At 43.0% G+C, this 24,879-nt stretch overlaps 1 protein-coding gene across 4 annotated transcripts in view; it reads left to right on the top strand.

Annotated features, from left to right (window-relative positions):
• LOC143301419 (cytoskeleton-associated protein 5-like) overlaps positions 1-24,879 on the top strand; it is an 87,449-nt gene that overhangs the window by 4,205 nt on the left and 58,365 nt on the right. For 3 of the 4 annotated variants that reach the window (XR_013057780.1, XM_076615699.1, XM_076615698.1), the window contains exons 2-15: positions 44-131; positions 1,383-1,582; positions 2,094-2,220; positions 2,920-2,999; positions 3,855-4,026; positions 5,324-5,465; positions 6,619-6,716; positions 9,900-10,013; positions 10,312-10,416; positions 11,571-11,663; positions 13,972-14,136; positions 16,562-16,690; positions 20,154-20,309; positions 23,540-23,569. Coding sequence is in view for 3 of the 4 variants with exons in the window: in XM_076615699.1 (XP_076471814.1) it covers positions 75-131; positions 1,383-1,582; positions 2,094-2,220; positions 2,920-2,999; positions 3,855-4,026; positions 5,324-5,465; positions 6,619-6,716; positions 9,900-10,013; positions 10,312-10,416; positions 11,571-11,663; positions 13,972-14,136; positions 16,562-16,690; positions 20,154-20,309; positions 23,540-23,569 (1,668 nt within the window). In the remaining variant the exon portion in view is untranslated. The remainder of the gene's footprint in view (positions 1-43; positions 132-1,382; positions 1,583-2,093; positions 2,221-2,919; positions 3,000-3,854; positions 4,027-5,323; positions 5,466-6,618; positions 6,717-9,899; positions 10,014-10,311; positions 10,417-11,570; positions 11,664-13,971; positions 14,137-16,561; positions 16,691-20,153; positions 20,310-23,539; positions 23,570-24,879) is intronic. The other variant, XM_076615700.1, reaches the window with a different exon arrangement.

Raw genomic sequence — 24,879 nt, 5'->3', positions numbered from 1 at the left:
TGATTCCCATGTTTCATGCATCATATTGTATGCATGTTGACAGGTTTAAAGGTCACCACAGGTGAAGGGTCATCATGGGTGATGATTCAGAGTGGATGAAACTTCCAACGGATGAAAAATGTGGACACAAGGTACGTCACAGTTTTGCCATTGAAAGAACTATGATTATGACAGTATTATGAGTCTGTGATGGCACCGGATGTATTTTCTTCCTGTGTGAAAATTGATGATATACATACAGCTCTGCATGCAAACACGCACACGCACACACACGCAGAGTGACATGCACATGCACACACACACACACACACACACACAGAGTAACACACACACACACACACACACACACACACACACACACAAACACATACAATGATACATGTACATACATATTGTATCCACATACCTGTGTAGGACAGAATGTTTTCTTGCTTCTGTTAATCTCTTGAATTGTAAAAGAAATGCTATTTGTGTGGGAATGGGAGGAGTTTGGGGAGGATGAGGGGGGGTGGGGGTGTCAGGAAAGGGCTAGGGGAGGCAAGGGGTGGGTGTGGGAGACATGGGAGAAAGGTTGGGGAGGTTGGGGCCTGTTGGAAAGAGAGAAATGGATAGAGAGAGAGAGAGAGAGAGAGAAGAGGATGAGGTGTGGACAGAGGAAATCTCATTAAGAGGCCTGATGAGGAAGAACTGAAGACAAGAGAAGTATTGAACAGAGGGGTATCCACTCGGGATCATCACAAAGTGACAAATGTCTGTAAAAACAACAGCATATTTTAAGAGAATACTTTTTAATTGCTCTACCCTTTTGCCATTTCACTTTTTAGGACTATTTAAAAAAAAAAAAAAAAAAAAGGTTAGGAAAAAAATCAAATTAAGCATCTTGTCATTCTGATGAGACGATACACTGAGGCCTGTGTGCTGTTCGCACAAAAAGATCCCATGGCATCGAGAGTTGTCCTCTGACAAAATTCTTCAGAAGAAACCCCCTGTGATAGGTGCACTCCAGGACTGACCAAGCGTGTTGGGTTATGCTGCTGGTCAGGCATCTGCTTAACAGGTGTCTGTATATATGTCTGTATATATGTATATATGGAATTATGTACAGCTGTCTGTATATATGTATATATGGAATTATCTGAATGCAGTGATACCTGGGGAAACTGAAACTGAAACTCAATGAATATGATTACTCTTTCTCTTAATCTGTACCTTTCCCCTCTCTCTGTCTTGTGTGCTGAAGACATTTGTTCTGAAGCAAGTCATTAGCACAAACTTGCACCAAACAAAACTGGTACACTGGCCTTGTCAGCCACAACTAGAGTAGAAGAGAAGGCAAACAGAGCCTGTAACAGCCCTCTCGTGCCGATATTTCTGCTCTGCAGCTTTGGAAAGCCCGTGTCGCTGGCTACGAGGAGCTGATGAAGATCTTTGCTGCCGCGGACAACGAGAAGAGCCCAGAGTTCTCCAAGCATGCGGGGCTGATGAAGAAGATTGTGACGGACAACAATGCCGTGGCACAGGAGAAGGGTCTGGATGTCGTCGTCTCCTTTGTGGAGAACGCAGCCACCCAGATAGCTGTGAGGTGAGTTCTCCAAAAAAACAGGGTACCGGAGATTAGTTTCTGGTGTTTACAGTTTGGTGAGTTCTGTGATGATAATAGGAGGAACTGTGGCTAGGCGTTGGACTTTTGATGCATCGTTTTACCTGCTTGGTATCAGGGTTCGCCCAGACGTGATTCTGTACCTGGCTTCAGTTGGGGAAGGTTGAAACTAGGATGAAAACAGTGGGAACATTTGGTTTCACTTTCTCAATCAGTTGTCTTCTCACTCGGTACTATAAGCTTGTTGGCTTTTGCCTATAGATGTGTTGTTTGCCAGAGTTTTCAAGGGTATTGAGTGTGTCTTTGATGGTGTGTGTGTGTGTGTGTGTGTGTTGTGTATGAAACATTGCTTCAAAACTGTGAACCCCAGCTGTTGTAGGGCTGGTCCATAGTGTAGCTGCACTGATGGGGTACAAAACTATTCACAATAGGCAGTGCAGCTGTACCGATGGGGAACAAAAATAGATTCACGGTTTAATTGTGTGGCTTGCAGGACGATCAACGAGGTGGTGTCAGGAGTGGTGACCAAGTGTCTGAATGCCACCAAGCAGAAGACTAAGGACAAGGGCATGGAGATTGTCATGCTGTACATTGAGCTGGACAAGCCAGATTTGGTTCAGGTGGGAACGGCTCTTTGTGTGTGTGTGTGTGTGTGTGTGTGTGTGTGTGTGTGTGTGTGTGTGAGTGAGAGAGAGAGCTTTGTGAGACTGTGTGTGTGTGTGATTTTGTGTGTGTGTGACTGTGTATGGTTTATAGCTGAAGCCTGATTTCAGGCATTTTTGTTAAAATTCAGAAGGATGGAGTATGTCTTGCCTGAAGAAAATACGCTGTTGTGATTCTGATGGATGGATCAGATAAAAGTGTTTCTTGTGTATACAGACTGCGCACGTGTAGTAGAAAAATAATGTGTATAAAATATAGTGTTGTGTCAACTCAGAGTAGAAGTTCATGTTACTGCTTTTTTTTGTGCTCACACTATCTGGAATTCACTGCCTGACGTCTTAGGCACCAACCAACAACTCCCTCTGTTCAAATCCCAGTTGAAAATTCATCTGTTCTGTGAAGTGTTTTTGTGCTTTGTTTTTCTCCACAGTTAATTCGAGCTATTTTTTGCTCATGGGTGACAGTATTTGTATGTATGGTTGAGCGTGGTTAGTTATTTTGGGGCATGGCAACGTTTGAATAGGTCATTGCCAGTGGGTTGAGTCTAAATTTATTTAGAGAAATGTGCAGTACAAATGACATTCATTGTTTTTTTTATCATGTGTGAGGTGAGTAATCAACTGATTATTGACTATTGCTGTGTGTTCTGTGTGCAGGAATGTTTGATGGGGGGCTTGGAGAACAAGAACCCAAAGGTGGTCATTGGCAGCATTCAGTGCTTGAAGGTTGCCCTCAGGTCAGTCACTGCTGCTTATTTGGTCTGCTGCTGAAGTGTGTGTGTGTGTGTGTGTGTATAGGTTAGAATGCAATAATCACCTTGTCACAAACTAAATACAAGAACATGTGGTGTATTGTCTAATGTGTTTGTGATAGATTAGAGCATGTACGGATGCTGTACAAAATTTTTACCTGTGTTTCAGGGACTTTGGCAGCAAGATGTGATGTTACCTGTGTTTCAGGGACTTTGGCACCAAGATGTGATGTTAACAACTTGTGTTTCAGGGACTTTGGCAGCAAGATGTGATGTTACCTGTGTTTCAGGGACTTTGGCACCAAGGTGTGATGTTACCTGTGTTTCAGGGACTTTGGCACCAAGGTGTGATGTTACCTGTGTTTCAGGGACTTTGGCACCAAGGTGTGATGTTACCTGTGTTTCAGGGACTTTGGCAGCAAGATATGATGTTACCTGTGTTTCAGGGACTTTGGCAGCAAGATGTGATGTTAACAACTTGTGTTTCAGGGACTTTGGCAGCAAGATGTGATGTTACCTGTGTTTTAGGGACTTTGGCACCAAGATGTGATGTTACCTGTGTTTCAGGGACTTTGGCACCAAGGTATGATGTTACCTGTGTTTCAGGGACTTTGGCAGCAAGATGTGATGTTACCTGTGTTTCAGGGACTTTGGCACCAAGGTGTGATGTTACCTGTGTTTCAGGGACTTTGGCACCAAGGTGTGATGTTACCTGTGTTTCAGGGACTTTGGCACCAAGGTGTGATGTTACCTGTGTTTCAGGGACTTTGGCACCAAGATGTGATGTTACCTGTGTTTCAGGGACTTTGGCACCAAGGTGTGATGTTACCTGTGTTTCAGGGACTTTGGCACCAAGGTGGTTCAGGTGAAGCCCCTGCTGAAGGTGCTGCCCAAGCTGCTGGATGACCGCGACAAGAACGTACGTGAGGAGACCAAGCAGCTGGTCATCGAGCTCTACCGCTGGATCGGTGCCGCCCTCAAGCCGCAGATGTCCAACTTCAAACCCATCCAGGTGGGCTGCTAAAAGCTGTGTGTCTTGGAAAATCTTTTTTTTTTATAATTTTTTTTACAGATTTTTTTCTTCCATTTTTGATGACGCATGAAAGATGTGGATACGTACATTTGTATTTGTATTTACATCATTTCTTTTTATCACAACAGATTTCTCTGTGTGAAATTTGGGCTGCTCTCCCCAGGGAGAGCGCGTCGCTACACTACAGCGCCACCCATTTTTTTTGGTATTTTTTCCTGCATGCAGTTTTTATTTGTTTTTCCTATCGAAGTGGATTTTTCTACAGAATTCTGCCAGGAACAACCCTTTTGTTGCCTTGGGTTCTTTTACGTGCGCCAAGTGCATGCTGCACATGGGACCTCGGTATATCGTCTCATAACATATTTATAAGGTGAAACAGATCAAAGATATATCGAAGGAAACCAAATAGGTTAAAAGGTTAACTCTTTCACTCCCAAGTTTCTGTGTGAAAAACACTCCCCAGGGCCAAATATTTTAAATCTCATGCTCTCCATCACACGCTTTGGTTCATGTCAAAACAACACAGTGGACCTGTTCACTTGAAACTTGGTCAGGGAGATAAGAATAGTCATCGTTTAATTGGTGGGAAACTGGCTGCAACTGTCGAGCTTTTTTTTTTTTACAGTGTGAAAAATGGTCTTATCAACATGATGCCTCAGTGTCGACAAAAGTCGCCTGTGGCGGTGCAGTGTCAACTAAAGTTGCTTATGGTGGTAAAAGAGTTAATTAAGAATTGAAATGAATAGCATCAATGGCACCACTGACCTGAGTATTGGGTAACTAACCCCTAGAAGCCGCCGGAGAAGGTGCAGGAGGTGGTGGAGGTCTGGAGTCGACCGGAGGGAGCAAAGGAAGTGGAGGAGGCGGCGGGTTGGCGTTGTTGAGAGGGCCAGAAATAGAGGGCCCAGAGTGTCCGCGAATCGATTGCGATCGCGCCTTAATTTTAGCCCGATCTCCCAATCGAACCGTATAATTATGTGACCTGGTTGAAGACAAAATTTGACAAAAAACAAGAACGCCAGAGAATCGATAGACAGGCAGAAAATACAAAAAAACTTAGCCATATGAAGAGCACAGGAACAGGAGTCATAATGGCTGCCAGAAAAAGAGGGCGCTAACCAGCGGGACAAAGGGGAGGTTACCTACTTCCGGGGGGTTATCAGCTGTAGTTGCTTTCGTTTTCTCCGCATAGGCGGATAGTAGTTGGGGGTCGGGGGGTTAAAACTGAACAAAAAATGTTAAAAAAACCCCAACAACTGTCAACGGATGGTTACAGGTGCAAGAGTTTGAGGAGGAGTTTGAGAAGATCACTGGGGGCAAGCCGACTCAGAGCCGCTTCATGCGATCCCAGCAGGACCTGAAGGCCAAGATTGAGGAACAGGCTGCCGCCGCTGCCGGGGGAGATGGGGGGGATGAGGGTAACTGACGCCACTGCTTTGGTCCTTTCTTTTCTTCTCTCTCTCTCTCTCTCTGTGCCTCTCTCTCTCTCTGTCTCTCTGTCTCACTCTCTCTTTCTCTTCCTCTAAAAGGAGTATATGATGCCATTTATTTGCCTTTTTTTTCCTCAGATGTGCTGGTTTGAGATAGTTCTATATTAAGTGTACTCACTTTGTTCCTGTTTTGTTTTTCTTCTCTTTTCTTCTTCTTTTTTTATATTCAGACTGGTAATTGTACAGTTCTCAATTTTCAGCATGTATGATGTTCAATCAACAGAATTTTGGCTTTTCTTTTTGAAAAGTTTTATGAATACAGTTATTCTGTTAATTTGCTTGTACATGTTTAAAAGTTTCAGTTTTAAGGAATACAAGGGAAAATCACAAAATTGTATACTAAACTTACATCACCAGTAAGAATTACAGAATGCCATGTCAGAAAGCACAGTCACTTCTTCTTCTTCTGCGTTCGTGGGCTGCAACTCCCACGTTCACTCGTATATACGCGAGTGGGCTTTTACGTGTAAGACCGTTTTTTTTCCCGCCATGTAGGCAGCCATACTCCGCTTTCGGGGGTGTGCATGCTGGGTATGTTCTTGTTTCCATTACCCACCGAACGCTGACATGGATTGCAGGATCTTTAACGTGTGAACTTGATCTTCTGTTTGCGTATACACACGAAGGGGGTTCAGGCACTGGCAGGTCTGCACATATGTTGACCTGGGAGATGGTAAAAATCTCCACCCTTTACCCACCAGGCGCTGTCACCGTGATTCGAACCCGGGACCTTCAGATTGAAAGTCCAACGCTTTAACCATTCGGCTATTGCGCCCGTCAGCACAGTCACTGACTCTCAGACTGCCAAGCACCATGCACCATTCGCTGAAGTTCCCATCCACAAACAGTTTGCTGACATGATCGCTTTTATTAATTTGTTTAGGCATACTTACTCCTTACTCCTTTCCGGTTCTCTTTCATTTCTTTTCTTTCTTCTTCAACTTCATAATGATCAGACGTTCTCAGTTTTCATCACATATGATCTGAGGAATGAGTTTTCCTTTCATATGATCTGAAGTAAGGAGAAGAAAACATGCTGACAATGTATAAACAGGATGCTGATCAGTGTGCACTAAAACAGATGGGGAGGAGGAAGGGGGTGAGGACCTTGACCCTTACGAGCTGATGACGGCCGTGGACGTCCTCTCCAAGATCCCCAAGGATTTCTTTGAAAAGATTGTGAGTAGATTGTATGCTTGTGCTTGATAAAAAATTGTTCTTTTTGTTAACACCTGCACGGAATGGTGAGACTCAGATATAATAATAATGATAATAATACATAGTTTTTCTATGGCGCGATATCCAGCACCAGTGCTGCTCAAAGCGCCTTACATCACAGTTGACTATTAAACATGCCTTAAAAAAAACATATCAACCGCTATCTGACAATGGAAACCATCCAATGTGTTCATATGGATGCAAAAGCACACAAAAGATTATAAAAGCTATGAAATAAATAAGGCTTAGATCAAAGCAAAATGCATTTTATAGAACACACACCCACACACCCACCCACACACACACGCACGCACACACACGCACACACAGATATATAAATGTCCCTCCCTTACAGACACACACACACTGACATTGAATATCAACTGCACTAAAAACAGAATTGCATAAGAATTAAAATATTTCTTATTTTCTAACATAGAATTCTGTTCGGACACACTAACATGCCTACACACTTACACGCACGCACACATGCCCATTAAAAATAACCAGATAGAAAAAATGACATCACATCTAAGACTGAAACTACATAAAATGGCCCAGAGTGTCAGCGAATCGATTGTGATCGCGCTTTAATTTTAGCACGATTGCCCAATCGAGCTACATAATTATGTGACCTGGTTGGAGACATAATTTGACAAAAAACAAGAACGCCAGAGAATCGACAGACAGGCAGAAAATACGAAAAAACTTAGCCATATGAAGAGCACAGGAACAGGAGTCATGATGGCTGCCGGAAAATGAGGGCGCTAGCTAGTGGGACAAAGGGGAGGTTACCTACTTCCGGGGGGTTATCAGCTGTAGTTGCTTTCGTTTTCTCCGCATAGGCGGATAGTAGTTTGCACAGGACAGGAATGTCAGACCCCTGCCGGAGCCTGCACTAGTTGGGTCACTGTAAGTATGTTATTTAAACGTAATTTTAGATAGAAAATTTCCTAAAATACACATCCATTCAGTGTGGATGTGGGGTGGGTGGGGGTGGATGGTGGAGAAGGGAGCAGGAGAGAGAAGTGAAGTGGATTGTGGAGTCCGGGGATGGGAAGTGAAAAGTATGCTTTACTGTGGAACATTTATGTTGGTGATGATGAGGATGGTAATGTGTGTGTGTGTGTGCGTTTGTGTGTGTGTCTTCTTGTATTTGTATTTGTATGCTTGTTTGTGTAGGTTTTATGCTTCTGTGTGTGTAATAGAATTGGTCATATATTTGACCATTTATATGCATTTTTTTTACAGCTTCATTTTTGTTAAAAAAAACAAAAAAACAATGAAGAGAGGGAAATGGGGGAGGGGCGGCATGACATATTAAAAATATTTAAAATATATTAACTATTAAAAACCCAGGTCAGCATTTGTGGATTATGGAAACATGAAAATGCACAGCCTGCATCAACCACGACAGATTCATTATCAAGTTGATGGTGGTGGTACAGTGAAAAGGAGGAGAAGAACGACAATTTGGTGGAAAGGTTTTGTACCTCATTATCATATGACCAGCCATGTGCGTATTGGCGTATTGGTTACTACTAACCTTGGTCTCGCGTGATGATGCTCAGCTAACCGCATGCGTGTTTGCATTGAAACGGCATTGAATGGACCAATCAGCTTAATTGTTTGCCCGAACAAGAGAGAACTTGGCTGAGTGAAATTGCGTCTCAGTCAAACAGCGTCTGTGCCTGGTGGATTAAGCTAGAACGCATGCTTGCTGATGTGATATTATCTCGCTCACTACGATCGGCTTCGGATCCACTCTGTTTATGCATACCCAGATTCAAACACTCGACTGTTGGCCGCCGTTCTTTCTCTGTATCTGGACCTTGCGATTGGAATGAACTTCCTCTTTCGCTTCATCAAGTCTCCACACTCAGCCCTTTCAAGTCTGGCCTTAAAACCCACCTCTTCCCAAAATAGCCTCCCTTGCCTGCCCTTCCTTGTCTTTAGTTTCTACAGTTTTAGAGTTATGCATGCGTGTGAATGACTGGTACGGAAGCGCTTTGATTTGTCTCTGCACAAGATTCAGCGCTACATAAATACCATTATTATTATTATTATTATGCAAGGTTCGTAGGGTCCTTTCAAGTCCTTTTAAGTCCTTAGGAATTGGATTTTGGTCAAAAGGCCTTTTAAGTGCTTTGATTCAGCAAGTTGGTCCTTTTAACTCATCAGGAGGTCCTTTTAATTTTTGAAAGGTACTGTTAAGTCCTGTTTTATGAAGAGAAAGAGACTTGAGAACGAAACTGAAACACCTTCGACACCAAAACCGCAAGTTGCAAAGCGCGTTGAAAGATGCCGACGCGATCGTCTGAAACTCAGTACTTACTGTAGGAGGATACAGCCTATAGCTCTAGGCCCTAACAGTAGTGCGCTTTCTGCTCGGTGGCAGACGCGAAGCGTGGTACAGTGGCTGTGAGTCACGCCTGCTGCTGCTGCTTTGCTTAGGCCTAGCCTACAGTGACGTGAATTGCAAAGACTAAATACGACAGTCAAATGGGATTAGCTGTTCTTCCGTTTATGAGAGGTAAGTGTCTGCTGTTCTGCATGTCAAATAGATTGGGGTGTACTGTAAAGTCATGTCGGCAAAGGTCCTTTTAAACTGATTTGAGGTCCTTATAAAGTCCTTTAAAGGTCCTTTTTTGGCTTCATGCCCACCACCTGGGAACCCTGTTATGTGACTTGGAGTCTGGAATGTTCCTACCAAATGTTCCTTCCATGACGGGTGCAATAGCCGAGTGGTTAAAGCATTGGACTGTCAATCTGAGGGTCCCGGGTTCGAATCACGGTGACGGCGCCTGGTGGGTAAAGGGTGGAGATTTTTCCGATCTCCCAGGTCAACATATATGCAGACCTGCTAGTGCCTGAACCCTCTTCGTGTGTATATGCAAGCAGAAGATCAAATACGCACGTTAAAGATCCTGTAATCCATGTCAGCGTTCGGTGGGTTATGGAAACAAGAACATACCCAGCATGCACATCCCCAAAAACGGAGTATGGCTGCCTACATGGCGGGGTAAAAACGGTCATACACGTAAAAGCCCACTCGTGTGCATACGAATGAACGCAGAAGAAGAAGAAGAAGTTCCTTCCAGATTTCCTGATTGTTCTGACAGGCGTTGGTGTCTCTGTTGACAGGAAGCGAAGAAGTGGCAGGAGCGGAGAGAGGCCCTGGAGGCCCTGCAGAAGCTGGTGGAGAGCCCCAAGATAGAGAACGGCTCCTTCGGCACCCTGGTCAGCTCCCTCCTCAAGGTCAGCAGTGCTACTCCTCACTGAACAGTGCGCTGCTGCTGTTTTCCTTTTTCTTGTCATCTGGTTTCTTTTTTTCTTTTTTCTTGTAACTTGTTTTCCGATTGACGTGCTTCAGTGGTTTCAAGGGCCATGGGACATGAAAACACTGACTTGATGGTTTCACACACACTAACAGGAAAGAGAAAAGCCAGGTAGATGCGATATCTCTCTCTCTTTCTCATCTTTCTCTCACCTTCTCTGTCTCTCTCACTCTCTTTCTCCCTCAGCTTGTGGTGACGTCACTGTGTGTGTGTTTCAGGTGATCGGGAAAGACAGCAACGTGATGCTGGTGGCGCTGGCTGCCAACTGTCTGACGGGGCTGGCCAAGGGGCTGCGCAAAAACTTCGCCACTTACGCCACAAACGTATGCTGCTCTTCTTTCTTCACTTTTCTAGTGTTAATAGTGTGCCGGCAGTGTCACCTGCACCGCCCACACTCTGTCCCCCTTTCCCTCCCCATCCTTGTGTTCCTCTCCCTGCACAGCCTCATGTTCCTCCCTTATTATTATTACGAGCATTTACACCTAATCTTGAAAATAAGCCCAAGGCGTTTACAAATAGAACACGCACATGCAAATATCAAAAAGGAAGAAAGTGACCACAAGACATCTAACACCAACTTCTTCTTCTTTGTTCGTGGGCTGCAACTCCCACGTTCACTCGTATATACATGAGTGGGCTTTTACGTGTATGACCGTTTTTACCCCGCCATGTAGGCAGCCATACTCTGCTTTTGGGGGTGTGCATGCTGGGTATATACTTGCTTCCATAACCTACCAAATGCTGACATGGAGTACAGGATCTTTAACGTGCGTATTTGATCTTTTGCTTGCATATACATACGAAGGGGGTTCAGGCACGAGATGGTGAACCTGCTTTTATCAAGTCTCCTTCCCCCCAGTAAAGTGATGATTGTTTTATGCCTGGAGATGGTGAACCTGCTTTTATCAAGTCTCCTTCCCCCCAGTAAAATGATGATTGTTTTATGTCTGGAGATGGTGAACATGCTTTTATCAAGTCTCCTTCCCCCAGTAAAGTGATGATTGTTTTATGCCTGGAGATGGTGAACATGCTTTTATCAAGTCTCCTTCCCCCAGTAGTGATGATTGTTATATGTCTGGAGATGGTGACCATGCTTTTATCAAGTCTCCTTCCCCCAGTAAAGTGAAGATTGTTTTATGCCTGGAGATGGTGAACATGCTTTTATCAAGTCTCCTTCCCCCAGTAAAGTGATGATTGTTTTATGCCTGGAGATGGTGAACATGCTTTTATCAAGTCTCCTTCCCCCAGTAAAGTGATGATTGTTTTATGCCTGGAGATGGTGAACATGCTTTTATCAAGTCTCCTTCCCCCAAGTAAAGTGATGATTGTTTTATGCCTGGAGATGGTGAACCTGCTTTTATCAAGTCTCCTCCTCCCCAGTAAAGTGATGATTGTTTTATGCCTGGAGATGGTGAACATGCTTTTATCAAGTCTCCTTCCCCCAGTAAAGGGATGGGTGTGTTGCTGTGTTGAACAGTGCATCACGGTGATTGTGGAGAAGTTCAAGGAGAAGAAACAGAACGTGGTGACGGCACTCAGGGAAGCCAGTGACGCTGTGTATTCGACAGGGGTGAGTGGTTCAATCCTCACACAGATCACTGCTTCTTTTTATTTTATTTTATTTTATTGTTTTAGTATGAAAATCATTTGGGAGAGATGTTCGCTGCAAAGTTTGACACTGTCTTTTTTTTTTGATTACTGTCTTTTATTCGTTTGGTTGAAATGGATCTTTGTGTAGGAATGATGCATGTGGAGACACAGACAGCAGAGCGACAGCAAGCTTACAGCTTTATATTGTGTTCAAGCATTTGGTGAATCGTTATTCGTTTGATTACGTTTGTTGGCTGGTGAATGTTACACAAATGCAGTGATGTTGCAATGAAATGTTTTCCAGATAAAAGATATGTCGAGTCGCACCTGTATACGAAAACAGTGTTCAGGTAAAAATCAGTTTGATTTTGGGGGTGAATCTGTACAAAATTTCAAATGTCAGTCTGTTTATATCAGTATGTTTTTAGTTTTTATTTTTGTTTTGCTTTGGGAAAGAGAAGAAACATAGACATAATGAAGGTAAAAGAAATGACGGTCTCCACTCTGGGAGGGACGCTCACTCAGTCTGGCTCCGCGACTAAGCCATTATTGTCGTTAGTAGGGGGCTTAGTAGGTGGTGTCCTAAGTATGTTAAAACAGAACAGGCACCACTGAACACCACCGAAGTGACTCAGCAGCAGTGCAGGGTCTCCTCTGGTGTGTGGCCTCCAGGCGACCTAACATCGATGGTTCCCTGTGGACTGCTGACGCTGGAACTACAACGGACAAATCCGGGTGTGGCTGTGTATGGGGGAATCTAAATGAGCGGCGTGGGAGTAATGCCACTGAAACGGTGCAAATGATGGGGCAGCAAAAAAAAAAACAAAAAAAAACTTGTACCATGATTACTTCCCCTGTGGACCTGGTACCAATATTCTCATACCAACACACTATTCTAATTTAGATTGTTCTTGCTCGGTACAGTTTGCATTCTAAGCTGAACCTTATGCGGATTACAGAGAAAACCCCCAGTATTCTTGTACCAACACACTATTCTAATTTAGATTGTTCTTGCTCGGTACAGTTTGCATTCTAAGCTGAACCTTATGCGGATTACAGAGAAACCCCCCAGTATTCTTGTACCAACACACTATTCTAATTTAGATTGTTCTTGCTCGGTACAGTTTGCATTCTAAGCTGAACCTTATGCGGATTACAGAGAAAACCCCCAGTATTCTTGTACCAACACACTATTCTAATTTAGATTGTTCTTGCTCGGTACAGTTTGCATTCTAAGCTGAACCTTATGCGGATTACAGAGAAAACCCCCAGTATTCTTGTACCAACACACTATTCTAATTTAGATTGTTCTTGCTCGGTACAGTTTGCATTCTAAGCTGAACCTTATGCGGATTACAGAGAAAACCCCCAGTATTCTTGTACCAACACACTATTCTAATTTAGATTGTTCTTGCTCGGTACAGTTTGCATTCTAAGCTGAACCTTATGCGGATTACAGAGAAAACCCCCAGTATTCTTGTACCAACACACTATTCTAATTTAGATTGTTCTTGCTCGGTACAGTTTGCATTCTAAGCTGAACCTTATGCGGATTACAGAGAAAAACCCCCAGTATTCTTGTACCAACACACTATTCTAATTTAGATTATTCTTGCTCAGTACAGTTTGCATTCTAAGCTGAACCTTATGCGGATTACAGAGAAAAAACCCCAGTATTCTTGTACCAACACACTATTCTAATTTAGATTATTCTTGCTCGGTACAGTTTCCATTCTAAGCTGAACCTTATGCGGATTACAGAGAAAAAAAACATGTCCTTTACACGCATGCATAACTCTAAGCTTGAGAAACTGAAGACAAAGAAAAGGCAGGGGAGGGAGGCTGTCGTGGAAAGAGGTAGGTTTTAAGGCCAGACTTGAAAGAGCTGAGTGCGGAGACCTGACGAAGTGAAAGAGGAAGTGCATTCCAAGTGAAAGGTCCAGAGACAGAGAAGGAACGGCGGCTTACAGTGGGGTGTTTGAATCTGGGTGCACAAACAGTGGATCCGAAGCTGATCGAAGAGAGCGAGACGGGGTGTAGTGGTGTTGGCCGCCACAGAGATAGGAAGGGGCAGATTTGTGAATACATTTATAACAAAAAGTGCTGATCTTGTACTTTATTCTGTGTAAGACAGGGAGCCAGTGGAGATGATGCAAAAGAGGAGTGATGTGCTCCGATTTTTTCTTTTTGAAGATGAGTCGGGGCAGCAGAGTTTTGTGTGCACTGAAGGTGAGGGAGGGTCAAAACTGGCAGTAATGCGTGAGTTAAGTGATGGTGTGCCGTGGCAGGTGTCCCTGGAGGCGTTGCTGGAGGACCTGGTTGGGGCCCTGGACAACAAGAACCCCAACATCAAGGCGGAGACGGCCCTCTTCCTGGGGAGATGCTTCACGCGCTGCACGCAGGCCACCCTGCCCAAGAAGATGCTCAAGGCCTTCTGCACTGCCTTCCTCAAGGTGGGCACGTGCCTCTGGAACGTTCCATGATTGTGATGTTTGACTGGCAGTCATGTTTGATGATAATGAATGATTGTCGGTGATGGGCGCAATAGCCGAGTGGTTAAAGCCTTGGACTCTCAATCTTAGGGTCCCGGGTTTGAATCTCGGTACGTGCAGATCCGCTTGTGCCTGAGCCCCCTTTGTGTATACGCAAGCAGATCAAATATGCATGTTAAAGATCCTGTAATCCATATCAGCATTTGGTGGGTTATGGAAACGAGAACATACGCAGCATGCACACCCCTGAAAATGGAGTGTGGCTGCCTGCATTGCGGATTAAATAAACAAAAATGTCATACACATAAAATGTTACATGTCTGTCTGAGTCTGTATGTATGCGTGCATGAAATATAATTGAATGACACAGAAACCGAATGATGAGCGCCCAGTGGCAGTTGTCATTCGGCTCTACCCAGGTAGGCAGCATGTTGCGCAAAGGACCCTGTGTTTGTAAAGTGCTTAGAGCTTGGTCTCCGACTGAGGATAGGTGCTATATAAGTATCCATATCATCACATGCAAGTATTCATATCATGAATATCAGGTATGTTTGATACTGATATATGGTTGTCAATCGTGTTTTGATTAATGATGTATGATTGTCAGTCGTGTTTGATATATGAGGTATGATTGTCAGTCATGTCTGACCATGACCATGAGAACAACATGGGAGACAACTGCTGTCTTGATTATCGGGACCAGAATTTAGTTATGGTGGAGAGTGTCATGCCCACGTTACTATCCCCCCACACTATCAGCCAAGAGGGCTTTAGGACAGTCGGCATTTGTATGGTCTCCAAAGGCCACCCAGATTACAAGGCTGCAGCACTAAGAGCCAGTGCAGTCTTGCCTGCTAGTTCGAGAGTCATACAGTTCAGTTCCAGTCCATACCAGGTATTGCACCCCCCCACACCCCCCACCACTAGACCTTGATTTTGTGGTCTGGGTGCTGGTCGTTTGGGTGAAACGATAAAGCAAGGTGCTGTTGTGCAGCATGCACTTTACGCTCGTATAATAACCCAGGATAATAAAAGGGTTGCCCCGGGTGAAATGTCGAAAGATCCATTTTGATAGTAAAACAAAAACACTTGCAGACGGGCAACACAATACAGTACAAATACCAGTGTAACACAATACAGTACAAATGCCAGTGTAACACAATACAGTACAGATGCCAGTGTAACACAATACAGTACAAATGCCAGTGTAACACAATACAGTACAAATACCAGTGTAACACAATACAGTACAAATACCAGTGTAACACAATACAGTGTGTAACACAATACAGTACAAATGCCAGTGTAACACAATACAGTACAAATACCAGTGTAACACAAACAGTACAAATACCAGTGTAACACAATACAGTACAAATGCCAGTGTAACACAATACAGTACAAATACCAGTGTAACACAATACAGTGTGTAACACAATACAATACAAATACCAGTGTAACACAATACAGTGTGTAACACAATACAATACAAATACCAGTGTAACACAATACAGTACAAATGCAGGATGGCCAAGTCATGTCCAGAGTGGGCAAGTTTTGTTCACCTACTGCATAAAAAAACCCCCAAAAACAAAAAAACAAAAACAAAAAACCCAACAAAACTAAGTGTGGAGCAGCCTAAACTTCACAGAGAAATGTATTGTAACAAAATGTAACACGATGCAGTACAGATGCCAGTTTAACACAATGCAGTACAGATTCCAGTGTAACACAATGCAGTACAAATGCTGGATGGCCAAGTCATGTCCAGAGTGGGCACGTTTTGTTCACCTACTGCATTAGGGCAAGATTTGTTCACCTACTCCATTTGGGCAAGATTTGTTCACCTACTCCATTTGGGCAAGTTTTGTGCACTTACCCCATTTGGGCAAGTTTTGTTCACCTACTCCATTTGGGCAAGTTTTGTTCACCTCCTCCATTTGGGCAAGATTTGTTCACCTACACCATTTGGGCAAGTTTTGTTCCCAATACTCCATTAGGGCAAGTTTTGTTCACAATACTTCGTTCACAATACTCCATTAGGGCAAGTTTTGTGCACATACTCCATTTGGGCAAGTTTTGTTCACAACACTCCATTTGGGCACAAGTTTTGTGCACCTCCTCCATTTGGGCAAGTTTTGTTCACATACTCCATTTGGGCAAGTTTTGTTCACCAACTGGGTAAGTTTTGTTAACCGACTCCCTCAAAACTCTCACAAGAGTTTGGCACCCCAGCTAGGTTTTAGTTTCAAGGCATGAAGACTCTACACATTCGAGCAATACGCTTTTAATTGATCACCCGATTATTATTATTATTAACCACTGTTTCTGCTCCGTCATTGGTGTAACATGGTGGGGGTGTTGGTGTGTGTGTGTGTGTGTGCAGACAATCAGCGACACAGACCCTGGGGTGCGAGAGGCGTCCTACGAGGCAGTGGGTGTGGCCATGAAGGTGGTGTCGGAGAAACACATCATGCCCTTCCTGGCTGACGTCGACCCCATCAAGATGCAGAAGGTGAGTGGTGCTTTTGTGGCTGTGCGCCTCCTTTCTTCCTGTGTTACAGTGGGATGACTGCCTGGATGGATGGCGGGGCAAATGGACAAAGCGGTCATACATGTAAAATGTTACGTGTCTGCATGAGTGTGTGTGTGTGTGTGTGTGTGTGTGTGTGTGTCTGAAACCTGATTGAATGAGGAAACGAATGATGAGCACCCAAATGGCAGCCATCAGTCGGCTGTAGCCAGGAAGGCAGCCTGTTGTGCAAATGACTCCTCTGTTTGTATAGTGCTTAGAGCCTGGTCCCCAACCGAGGATAGCACTATATAAATACTCATATCATTATTATAGAATTAGAAAAAAACCCAGGAAAAGCTTGTTTTTTTTGTGTGTGATCTGCTAGTTTTTGGGGTTGGTCAAATATGTGTGTTAAATTTCCTGTAATCCATGTCAGTGTTTGGTGGGTTTTGTGTGTGTGTGTGTGTGTGTGTGTGTGTGTGTGTGTGTGTTTGCAAACATTTTCCTGGCGGAATGACCTGATTTGACAACAACAACAACAAAAATCTTCAAATAGGTTTTAACCTCTGTTTTTTCCCCCCCACTTACGACAAGCCTGAAGCAAATTTCTTTGCTCTGTATTTCACACGCTTGTTCCATACAGGGTCATGAACGTCCGGAAAAGTCTTTGAAAGATGAGAGAACTGTTTTCCAGGGCCGGGAAATTCTTGGACAAACATGTTTTGCCCTTTAGGGTCCGGAAAAGTCTTGGAATTCTAAAGCAACCCTTGACCAGTGCTGTTCAGCAAACAGCTTAATGCATTAAAAAAACAAAAAAACATCCACAAGCAAACATACTGTCATACTTTGGAACTCAGTCTTAGCCTTTAACCGGCTAAATAAAATGTCCACCATTGACAGGAAGTGACGAAACCGTGAAAACTGGACACCAGCGAAACGAAAGTATATAGTCATTGACATCGACCAAATATTACAACACATACCTTAATGAAATTCTAGCATTTATACAAACATTAAGTGATGAAGAATGAACATCGATAGTGTGATATCTGCCAATTTCTGTTGTCAGCAGTGGAACAGACAGTTTTTTTTTATATATTCAGTTTCGCTTTGTGTTTGGTATTGAAAGTCTTCAGTCTGGTATGTAAAAGGTTTGGGAAAAGTCTGGAATATATTTTTGGTCATATCAGTGGGGACCTTCCTTTGGACCTAGTCATTTGGATGAGATGATAAACTGAGGTCCCGCGTGCAGCATGCACTTAGCGCACGTAAAAGAACCCACGGCAACAAAAAGGTTGTTCCTGGCAAAATTCTGTAGAAAAATCCACTTCGATAGGAAAAACAAATAAAACTGCACGCAGGAAAAAATACCCCCCCAAAAAAGGGTGGCGCTGTAGTGTAGCCACGTGCTCTCCCTGGGGAGAGCAGCCTGAATTTCACACAGAGAAATCTGTTGTGATAAAAAGAAATGCAAATACAGCTACCTTGCAGACATAGCGATTGATTGATTGAAAAGAACCAGGCTTGGACAGGTATTGAGCGAGTGAGTGTCTTGTGTTTGGTTCTCAGTCTGTGTACAGCGTTCAAAGCAGCTGGCCAGCTTACGAAACATGCAGCAAAATTACATTTTTAATTACACATACTTAACCGTGACCCACTAGTGCAGACTCCGGCAGGGGTCTGACATGGTCCTGTCCTGTGCAAACTACTATCCGCCTATGCGGAGAAAACGAAAGTAGCTACAGCCGATAACCTCCCGGAAGTAGGTAACCCCCCCTGACTAGCGCCCTCTTTTTCCGGAGGAAGGTGGCAGAATGGTTAAGGATGCTTATCTGCTGATACAGCGTCTGTGAAGGTCTGTGTTTGAATCAGGGTCTCACCCCCGAAAACGGAGTATGGCTGCCTACATGGTGGGGTAAAAACAGTCATACACGTAAAAACCCACTCGTGTGCATACGAGTGAACATGGGAGTTGCAGCCCACGAACGCAGAAGAAGAAGAAGAAGAAGAATCATGGTCTTGCCCTTAGTCCCAAGTATGAGTGGAAAATCAAACTGAGCTTGTGTTGGAAGTGCAAAATTTGCTTGTGTGGTGTTTGTTTTAAGAAATAAAAAAAATAATAGTGTTGGTCAGGAACGTGAACTTTGCAAGCGTAAACCAGGTTATGGCGTTATCCATGTTGTGGCGAGTGGCCTAACCATCTTTGATAAGTAACAGCAAACTGCTGAGGTGGGAGCAAGGTGGGAGAATGGTTAACTCTCTCCGGACAAAGGAATGCGTGAGCATTCCTACATAAAATGTATTCGGTTTCAGACGACGGAATGGAATAGCATTTTCAAGAAATAAAAATCCATCACGCACTGTACACGTGATTTTGTGATTAGCCAAGCAGAGTGTGCTATTCTGGGTCACTCCACAATCGAATGGTATGATTGGCCAGCCTGCCATGTGTGGCCCGTCTCGCACACACGCTGACAAAGTCACTGACCGGTCATCTGCTCGCGTGCCAGCCTGTTAGCAAAGCGGGCTCTTCTCAAATTGTTGTGGAGTGAGCAAGGCAGCGACGGCAACGTTTTAGTGTTGCTAAGTACTTGAAATGCTACAAACTGAAGGGTCGGACATTGAAAAGGTGGATGATGACGAAGAAGAAAAGTAAATTTAATGCAGAAAGCGAGCATGGGTATGGTGATTCGGGGTGAAAAATTGGCATTATTTTCTACATATGGCAATACTGTAAAAATAAGATGAGAAATTTGATTTTTTTATTATATGTAATAGCTCAACATGTAATAAACCAGTTCTGAAAGTTTCATTTTCTTACTCTGTGTTTTGTATTTTTTGTAATTTTTTTCCAAACCCTTACAAATGTGCCGTCTGTGGGGAAAAGCAAGGGAGAAAACTTGTTGTCCCGAGTGAGTTAAGACGCTTACCTGCCAGTACGGTGCCCCATGAGGATCTGGGTTCGAATCCTGCTCTTGACCTTTCTCCCAGGTTTGACTGGAAACTCAAACTGAGCGTCTGTTCATTCGGATGAGACAGTAAACCGAGGCCCCGTGTGCAGCACGCACTCGGCGCACTGAAAAAGAACCCATGGCAACAAAAGTGTTGTCCTCTGTAGAAGAAATGATGATGATATGAATAATATAGCACCTATTCTCAGTTGGAGAGCAAGCTCTAAGCGGTTAAGAAACATGGAGTCGTTCACACAACAGGCTGCTTACCTGGGTAGAGTCGATTGACAGCAGCCATTGGGTGCTCATCATTCGTTTCCTGTGTCAGTCAGACAAAAATTCACTGATAGGTACAGAAATATATATGTGCATGCACTTGAGGCCTGATTAGCGCGTTGGGTCAGACACATGTCCAGCAGAAGTGGTGCAGCGTACATAGACTTGTCCAAAGGCGGCGATGCCTCCCGTGAGAAACAGAAACCGAGTGAGGGATGTCTGTTGTGTTCCTGCAGATCCAGGAGTACTGCCAGAAAGCGGTGCTGCTCAACGCCAAGGGGGAGCCCAGGGGAGGGGGGGGAGGGGGCGCTGCCGCTGCCCCTGCCCCCAAGAAGAACGAACCCAAGCCTGTGGCCAGACCTGCCTCTGCTGCCTCCACCTCCAAGCCTGCTGTGAGTGATGCTGCTTTTGTGTTGGTGGCTGGTGGTGGTGGTGGTGGTGTTGTTGGTTCATGCTGACTGTGAGGTGTTCACAGTGTGCGGTAGTTATGGTGTTGTTGTTTTTTTGGGTTTTTTTGTGTTCGTTCATTCATTTGTTGTTGTTTCTTTTAACTGATGCTGTGTTTTTGTGTGTGTTTTTTTGTGCACTGTTGTTGAGTTTGTTAATGATATGTTTTTATATTTTTCATCCCACTTTTTGTTATTATGATTTATTATTATCAATTATTATTATCAATGATAATAATAATGATAATGACAATAATAATGATAATAATAATTATTGTTATTATTAACTTGCACATTTTGAAGTTGTTTGTTCATTTCACCCCAGCCTTGAGGTATTGATACAAAGTGGGAATCCCCACTCCTCTCTTTCTTTTTCCTTTTTTTTTTTACATGGATGTGGTTGTTGTTTGTGTGTTATTGTGTGATGGTTCTAGTGGTAGTTCCTGTGTTGTGATATTTTTATTTTGTATTTGTTTGGATACAGTTTCATTTATATTGGAAAAGACGTTGACATCTGGACAATCATTTTGAACATTTTGAGTGCAAATGGTAGACTAGCTAATTACGCAGATTTTAAGCACTACGTGTGTGTATGTGTGTGTGTGTGTGTGTGTGTGTGTGTGTGTGTGTGTGTGTGCGCGTGCGTGCGTGCGTGTGTGTGCGCGCATGCGTGCATGTGTGCGTGCATGTGTGTGTGTGTGCTTGCATTTTAAAATAATTGTTTGAAGACTGAAACAGCAAGTTGAGTTGTAAGCAGTGCACTATTTTACATCGGTTGATATTTTCACTTTAAAGCTAAAGTTGACTTCCATTGCCCCCAAAACCTTTTGAGATTATCTAAACAGACTCTGCTGATTTTCATTTTTCTTTTCTTTTGTCTTTCCATTGTTGTTGTCAGTTTGTTGAATAATTTTCCTTTGTGAATTGTGCACTTTGGAAGATGATACCAAGATCAGAAAAAACAGCTACCCAGTGATAAAAGAGAGTAATATTGGGAATGGTTTAATGTACTTTGGCCCCAGGCACATGTACATATCGTGCATATCTCTTGCTTACTCATCACATCTCATGCATATCTCTCACTCATCACATCTCATGCATATCACTCACTCATCACATCTCATGCATATCACTCACTCATCACATCACTTACAATGCACATCTCTCACTTACTCATCACATCTCATGCACATCTCTCGCTCACTCATCACTCATCATGCATATCTCTCACTCATCACTCATCATATCTCATGCATATCTCTCACTCACTCATCACATCTCATGCATATCTCTCACTCACTCATCACATCTCATGCATATCTCTCACTCACTCATTACTTATCATGCATATATCTTACTCACTCATTACTTATCATGCATATCTCTTACTCATTACTTATCATGCATATCTCTTACTCATTACTTATCATGCATATCTCTCACTCACTCATTACTTATCATGCATATCTCTCACTCACTCATTACTTATGCATATCTCTTACTCACTCATTACTTATCATGCATATCTCTTACTCACTCATCACATATCATGCATATCTCTTACTCATTACTTATCATGCATATCTCTTACTCACTCATCACATATCATGCATATCTCTTACTCATTACTTATCATGCATATCTCTTACTCACTCATTACTTATCATGCATATCTCTCACTCACTCATCACATATCATGCATATCTCTTACTCATTACTGATCATGCATATCTCTCACTCACTCATTACTGATCATGCATATCTCTTACTCACTCATTACTTATCATGCATATCTCTCACTCACTCATCACATATCATGAATATCTCTTACTCATTACTGATCATGCATATCTCTTACTCACTCATTACTTATCATGCATATCTCTTACTCACTCATCACTCATCACCCTACCCTTTCCCCTCATCCCCCTATCCTCACATCCCTCTCCTTCTCTGTCCTCTCATCCCATTTTATACTCCACACACTTATAAATACATGTATCAATGCACACGTACAAGGCTTGTTACTAACATACTCATTACAACAGTGTCCAATTTGAAATATCAGCGGACTATATTGGCAATTCCTTGTAGACAAAATCTGGACATTTTTCACATGCAGTTTCAAATCACACTGAGCCAATAATCAGCTTTTGTTTTATCTTTATACCATTATCACATATATCAGTTTCTAAGAGAGAGAGCGAGAGAGAGAGAGAGAGATGCTGCTGATATCTGTTTGATATTCTCCCTCAGCTTTGAAGCTTTTTGTTTCACGTTTTGCATTTGATGGTTTGTTCCCTGTTTTGCACTCTCCATGTTCTATCTTCTCTCAAGTTTGAAACATTGTTTTGAGTTTTGATATTAGTGTGTTGTGGATTGTAAGTACACGTGTAGCGAGCTGCTCCATGAAACAAGACAGTATCAGGAACCAGTCTGACCAAACATTTAAGAAAATTGTATGGGTGGGAGTATTTCTCGAGTATACAGATTTCCATGTTCCCATTTTGATGACTGTTCCCCTTTGTTTTGGTATGAAGAGATACATCTTGGTAAAAACGGTATCTGGACCCCAGCCCTGTATTTTTCAGTGTTAAAAATGAGTCACTCCCACCAATTAAAGAGGGAACAAAACTAAATGGTATAGATTATTTCTTTGCTCAGTCATAGATTTTGAGAAAATATTTAATTTCTTTTTTTTTTCTTTTTTTTTTTTGTAATACAGTAGTGTATATGGATCGGTCTGCATACTGGAAGTGAAGCTCACCTGGCAAAAAATTTGTCATGATGTATTTGATGTGCCAGATAACCAACCAGTATGGAACACGCGTGTGATGCCAGATTCCAAACACAGTTCATGGCGGTAAAAATCAAGAGAGATGAAAATAGAGGAAGCTCATAAAGAAAGAACTGGCACAAAACCTACAAAGATTTGTTTTATCTCTCCCCCCCCCCCCCACCTCCCCGAAACGATAGCAAATGAAAGACAGAAAGAAAAGAAGGAAAGAAGGGAGGAGAAAAAAGAAAACAAAGAAAGACAAACTCCGGGTCTTTTTTCTGGCTGTTTTGTGACTGTTGTCTTTTCATTTGATTTGCTGTCCCCACTGTACTGCTTCGTCGTGACGTCGTTGTTGTGGCCAGTTAATGTTGTGGGCTAACTTGTGCTGTGTCCACAGGCTTCAGATTCTGCGCCTGCTGCCTCCGCGGTAAGTATGTGTCTTTCCTCCAAGCAGGGCCGGGCCGCTTTGGTGGTCTTGTCTGCCTCTGGGCTTGTAGACAGTCCAGGGGTCGAATCTAGCTTGTAGATGTTTGTGTATTCCCTATCTCTTTCCTTAACTTCTACTTTTGTATTAATACACAGCTGTTGCTAACCTGTTGATCCTTTCACAAATGTCATTGTGTAACTGTAATTTAATGCTGTGAATGATTATTATAGTTGTTCACATTTATTTGTATTGATGCTTCTGTCTTTTACTTGAGCTGTTGTTAGCCTTAGTTTTAACTTAGTACAGGTTCAAGAAGTTGCTGCAAGTTGTAGTCAACTGATGTGTGATAATACTGTGAAATTTTAGCCTGTCAGTAGGTGTGTATGTAGTGAGTGTCATAACTTACCATGTTTTCTTCGGTGGTCCTGTCATCTGGCATGTTTATACTGTGTATCATTGATCCCGTCATCTTGACGTTTCTTTTTCCATTTCTGCTGCTGAAGTGGGGGCAGGGGATAATTATGTCCAAACTACCATAGAGTCTTCTTCTTCTTCTTCTTCTGCGTTAACTCATATGCACACGAGTGGGCTTTTACGTGTATGAACGTTTTTGCCCCACCATGTAGGCAGCCATACTCCGTTTTCGGGGGTGTGCAATTCTGGCTATGTTCTTGTTTCCATAACCCACCGAACGCTGACATGGATTACAGGATCTTTAACGTGCGTATTTGATCTTCTGCTTGCATATGCTCACGAAGGGGGTTCAGGCACTAGCAGGTCTGCACATATGTTGACCTGGGAGATTGTAAAAATCTCCACCCTTTACCCTATAGAGTCATCATTTGTCTTTCAAATAAAATCCATAGAAATTACTGTGCGCAGACAAAAGTACTTGATCAGTGGTGATCTGTAAAGCGAAAAGCTGACTGTAAGTGTAACCGTTGAGGATTGTGTAATTGTTGAAGAATTTAGATTTGATTGATTCCCAAGAAGAGATCTTTGCCTGCTTGTGTGTGAACTTTGCATGGCCTGAGTTGCAAGGGGCAACGCAGTCGGTGGTGTTAATCCTCATTTGTGAATGAAAACAAACCCCAGTGTATTTAATCTGGACATGCATGGTTGGTTGGGCCAAAAGCAACAACGATGAATAAATTGATAACAACTTATTTAACCTGCTGTTCATTTTTGACTCACTTGTGTAAACAAAGTGAGTCTGTGTTTTAACCCGGTGTTCGGTTGTCTGTGTGTGTGTGTGTCTGTGTGTGTGTCTGTGTGTGTGTGTCTGTGTGTCCGTGGTAAACTTTAACATT

Source organism: Babylonia areolata, chromosome 27 (genome assembly GCF_041734735.1).
Source record: "Babylonia areolata isolate BAREFJ2019XMU chromosome 27, ASM4173473v1, whole genome shotgun sequence".
Lineage (NCBI taxonomy): Eukaryota > Metazoa > Mollusca > Gastropoda > Neogastropoda > Buccinidae > Babylonia > Babylonia areolata.
Note: the sequence above shows the minus strand (reverse complement) of the source record. Positions and strands in the feature narration are given on the sequence as shown.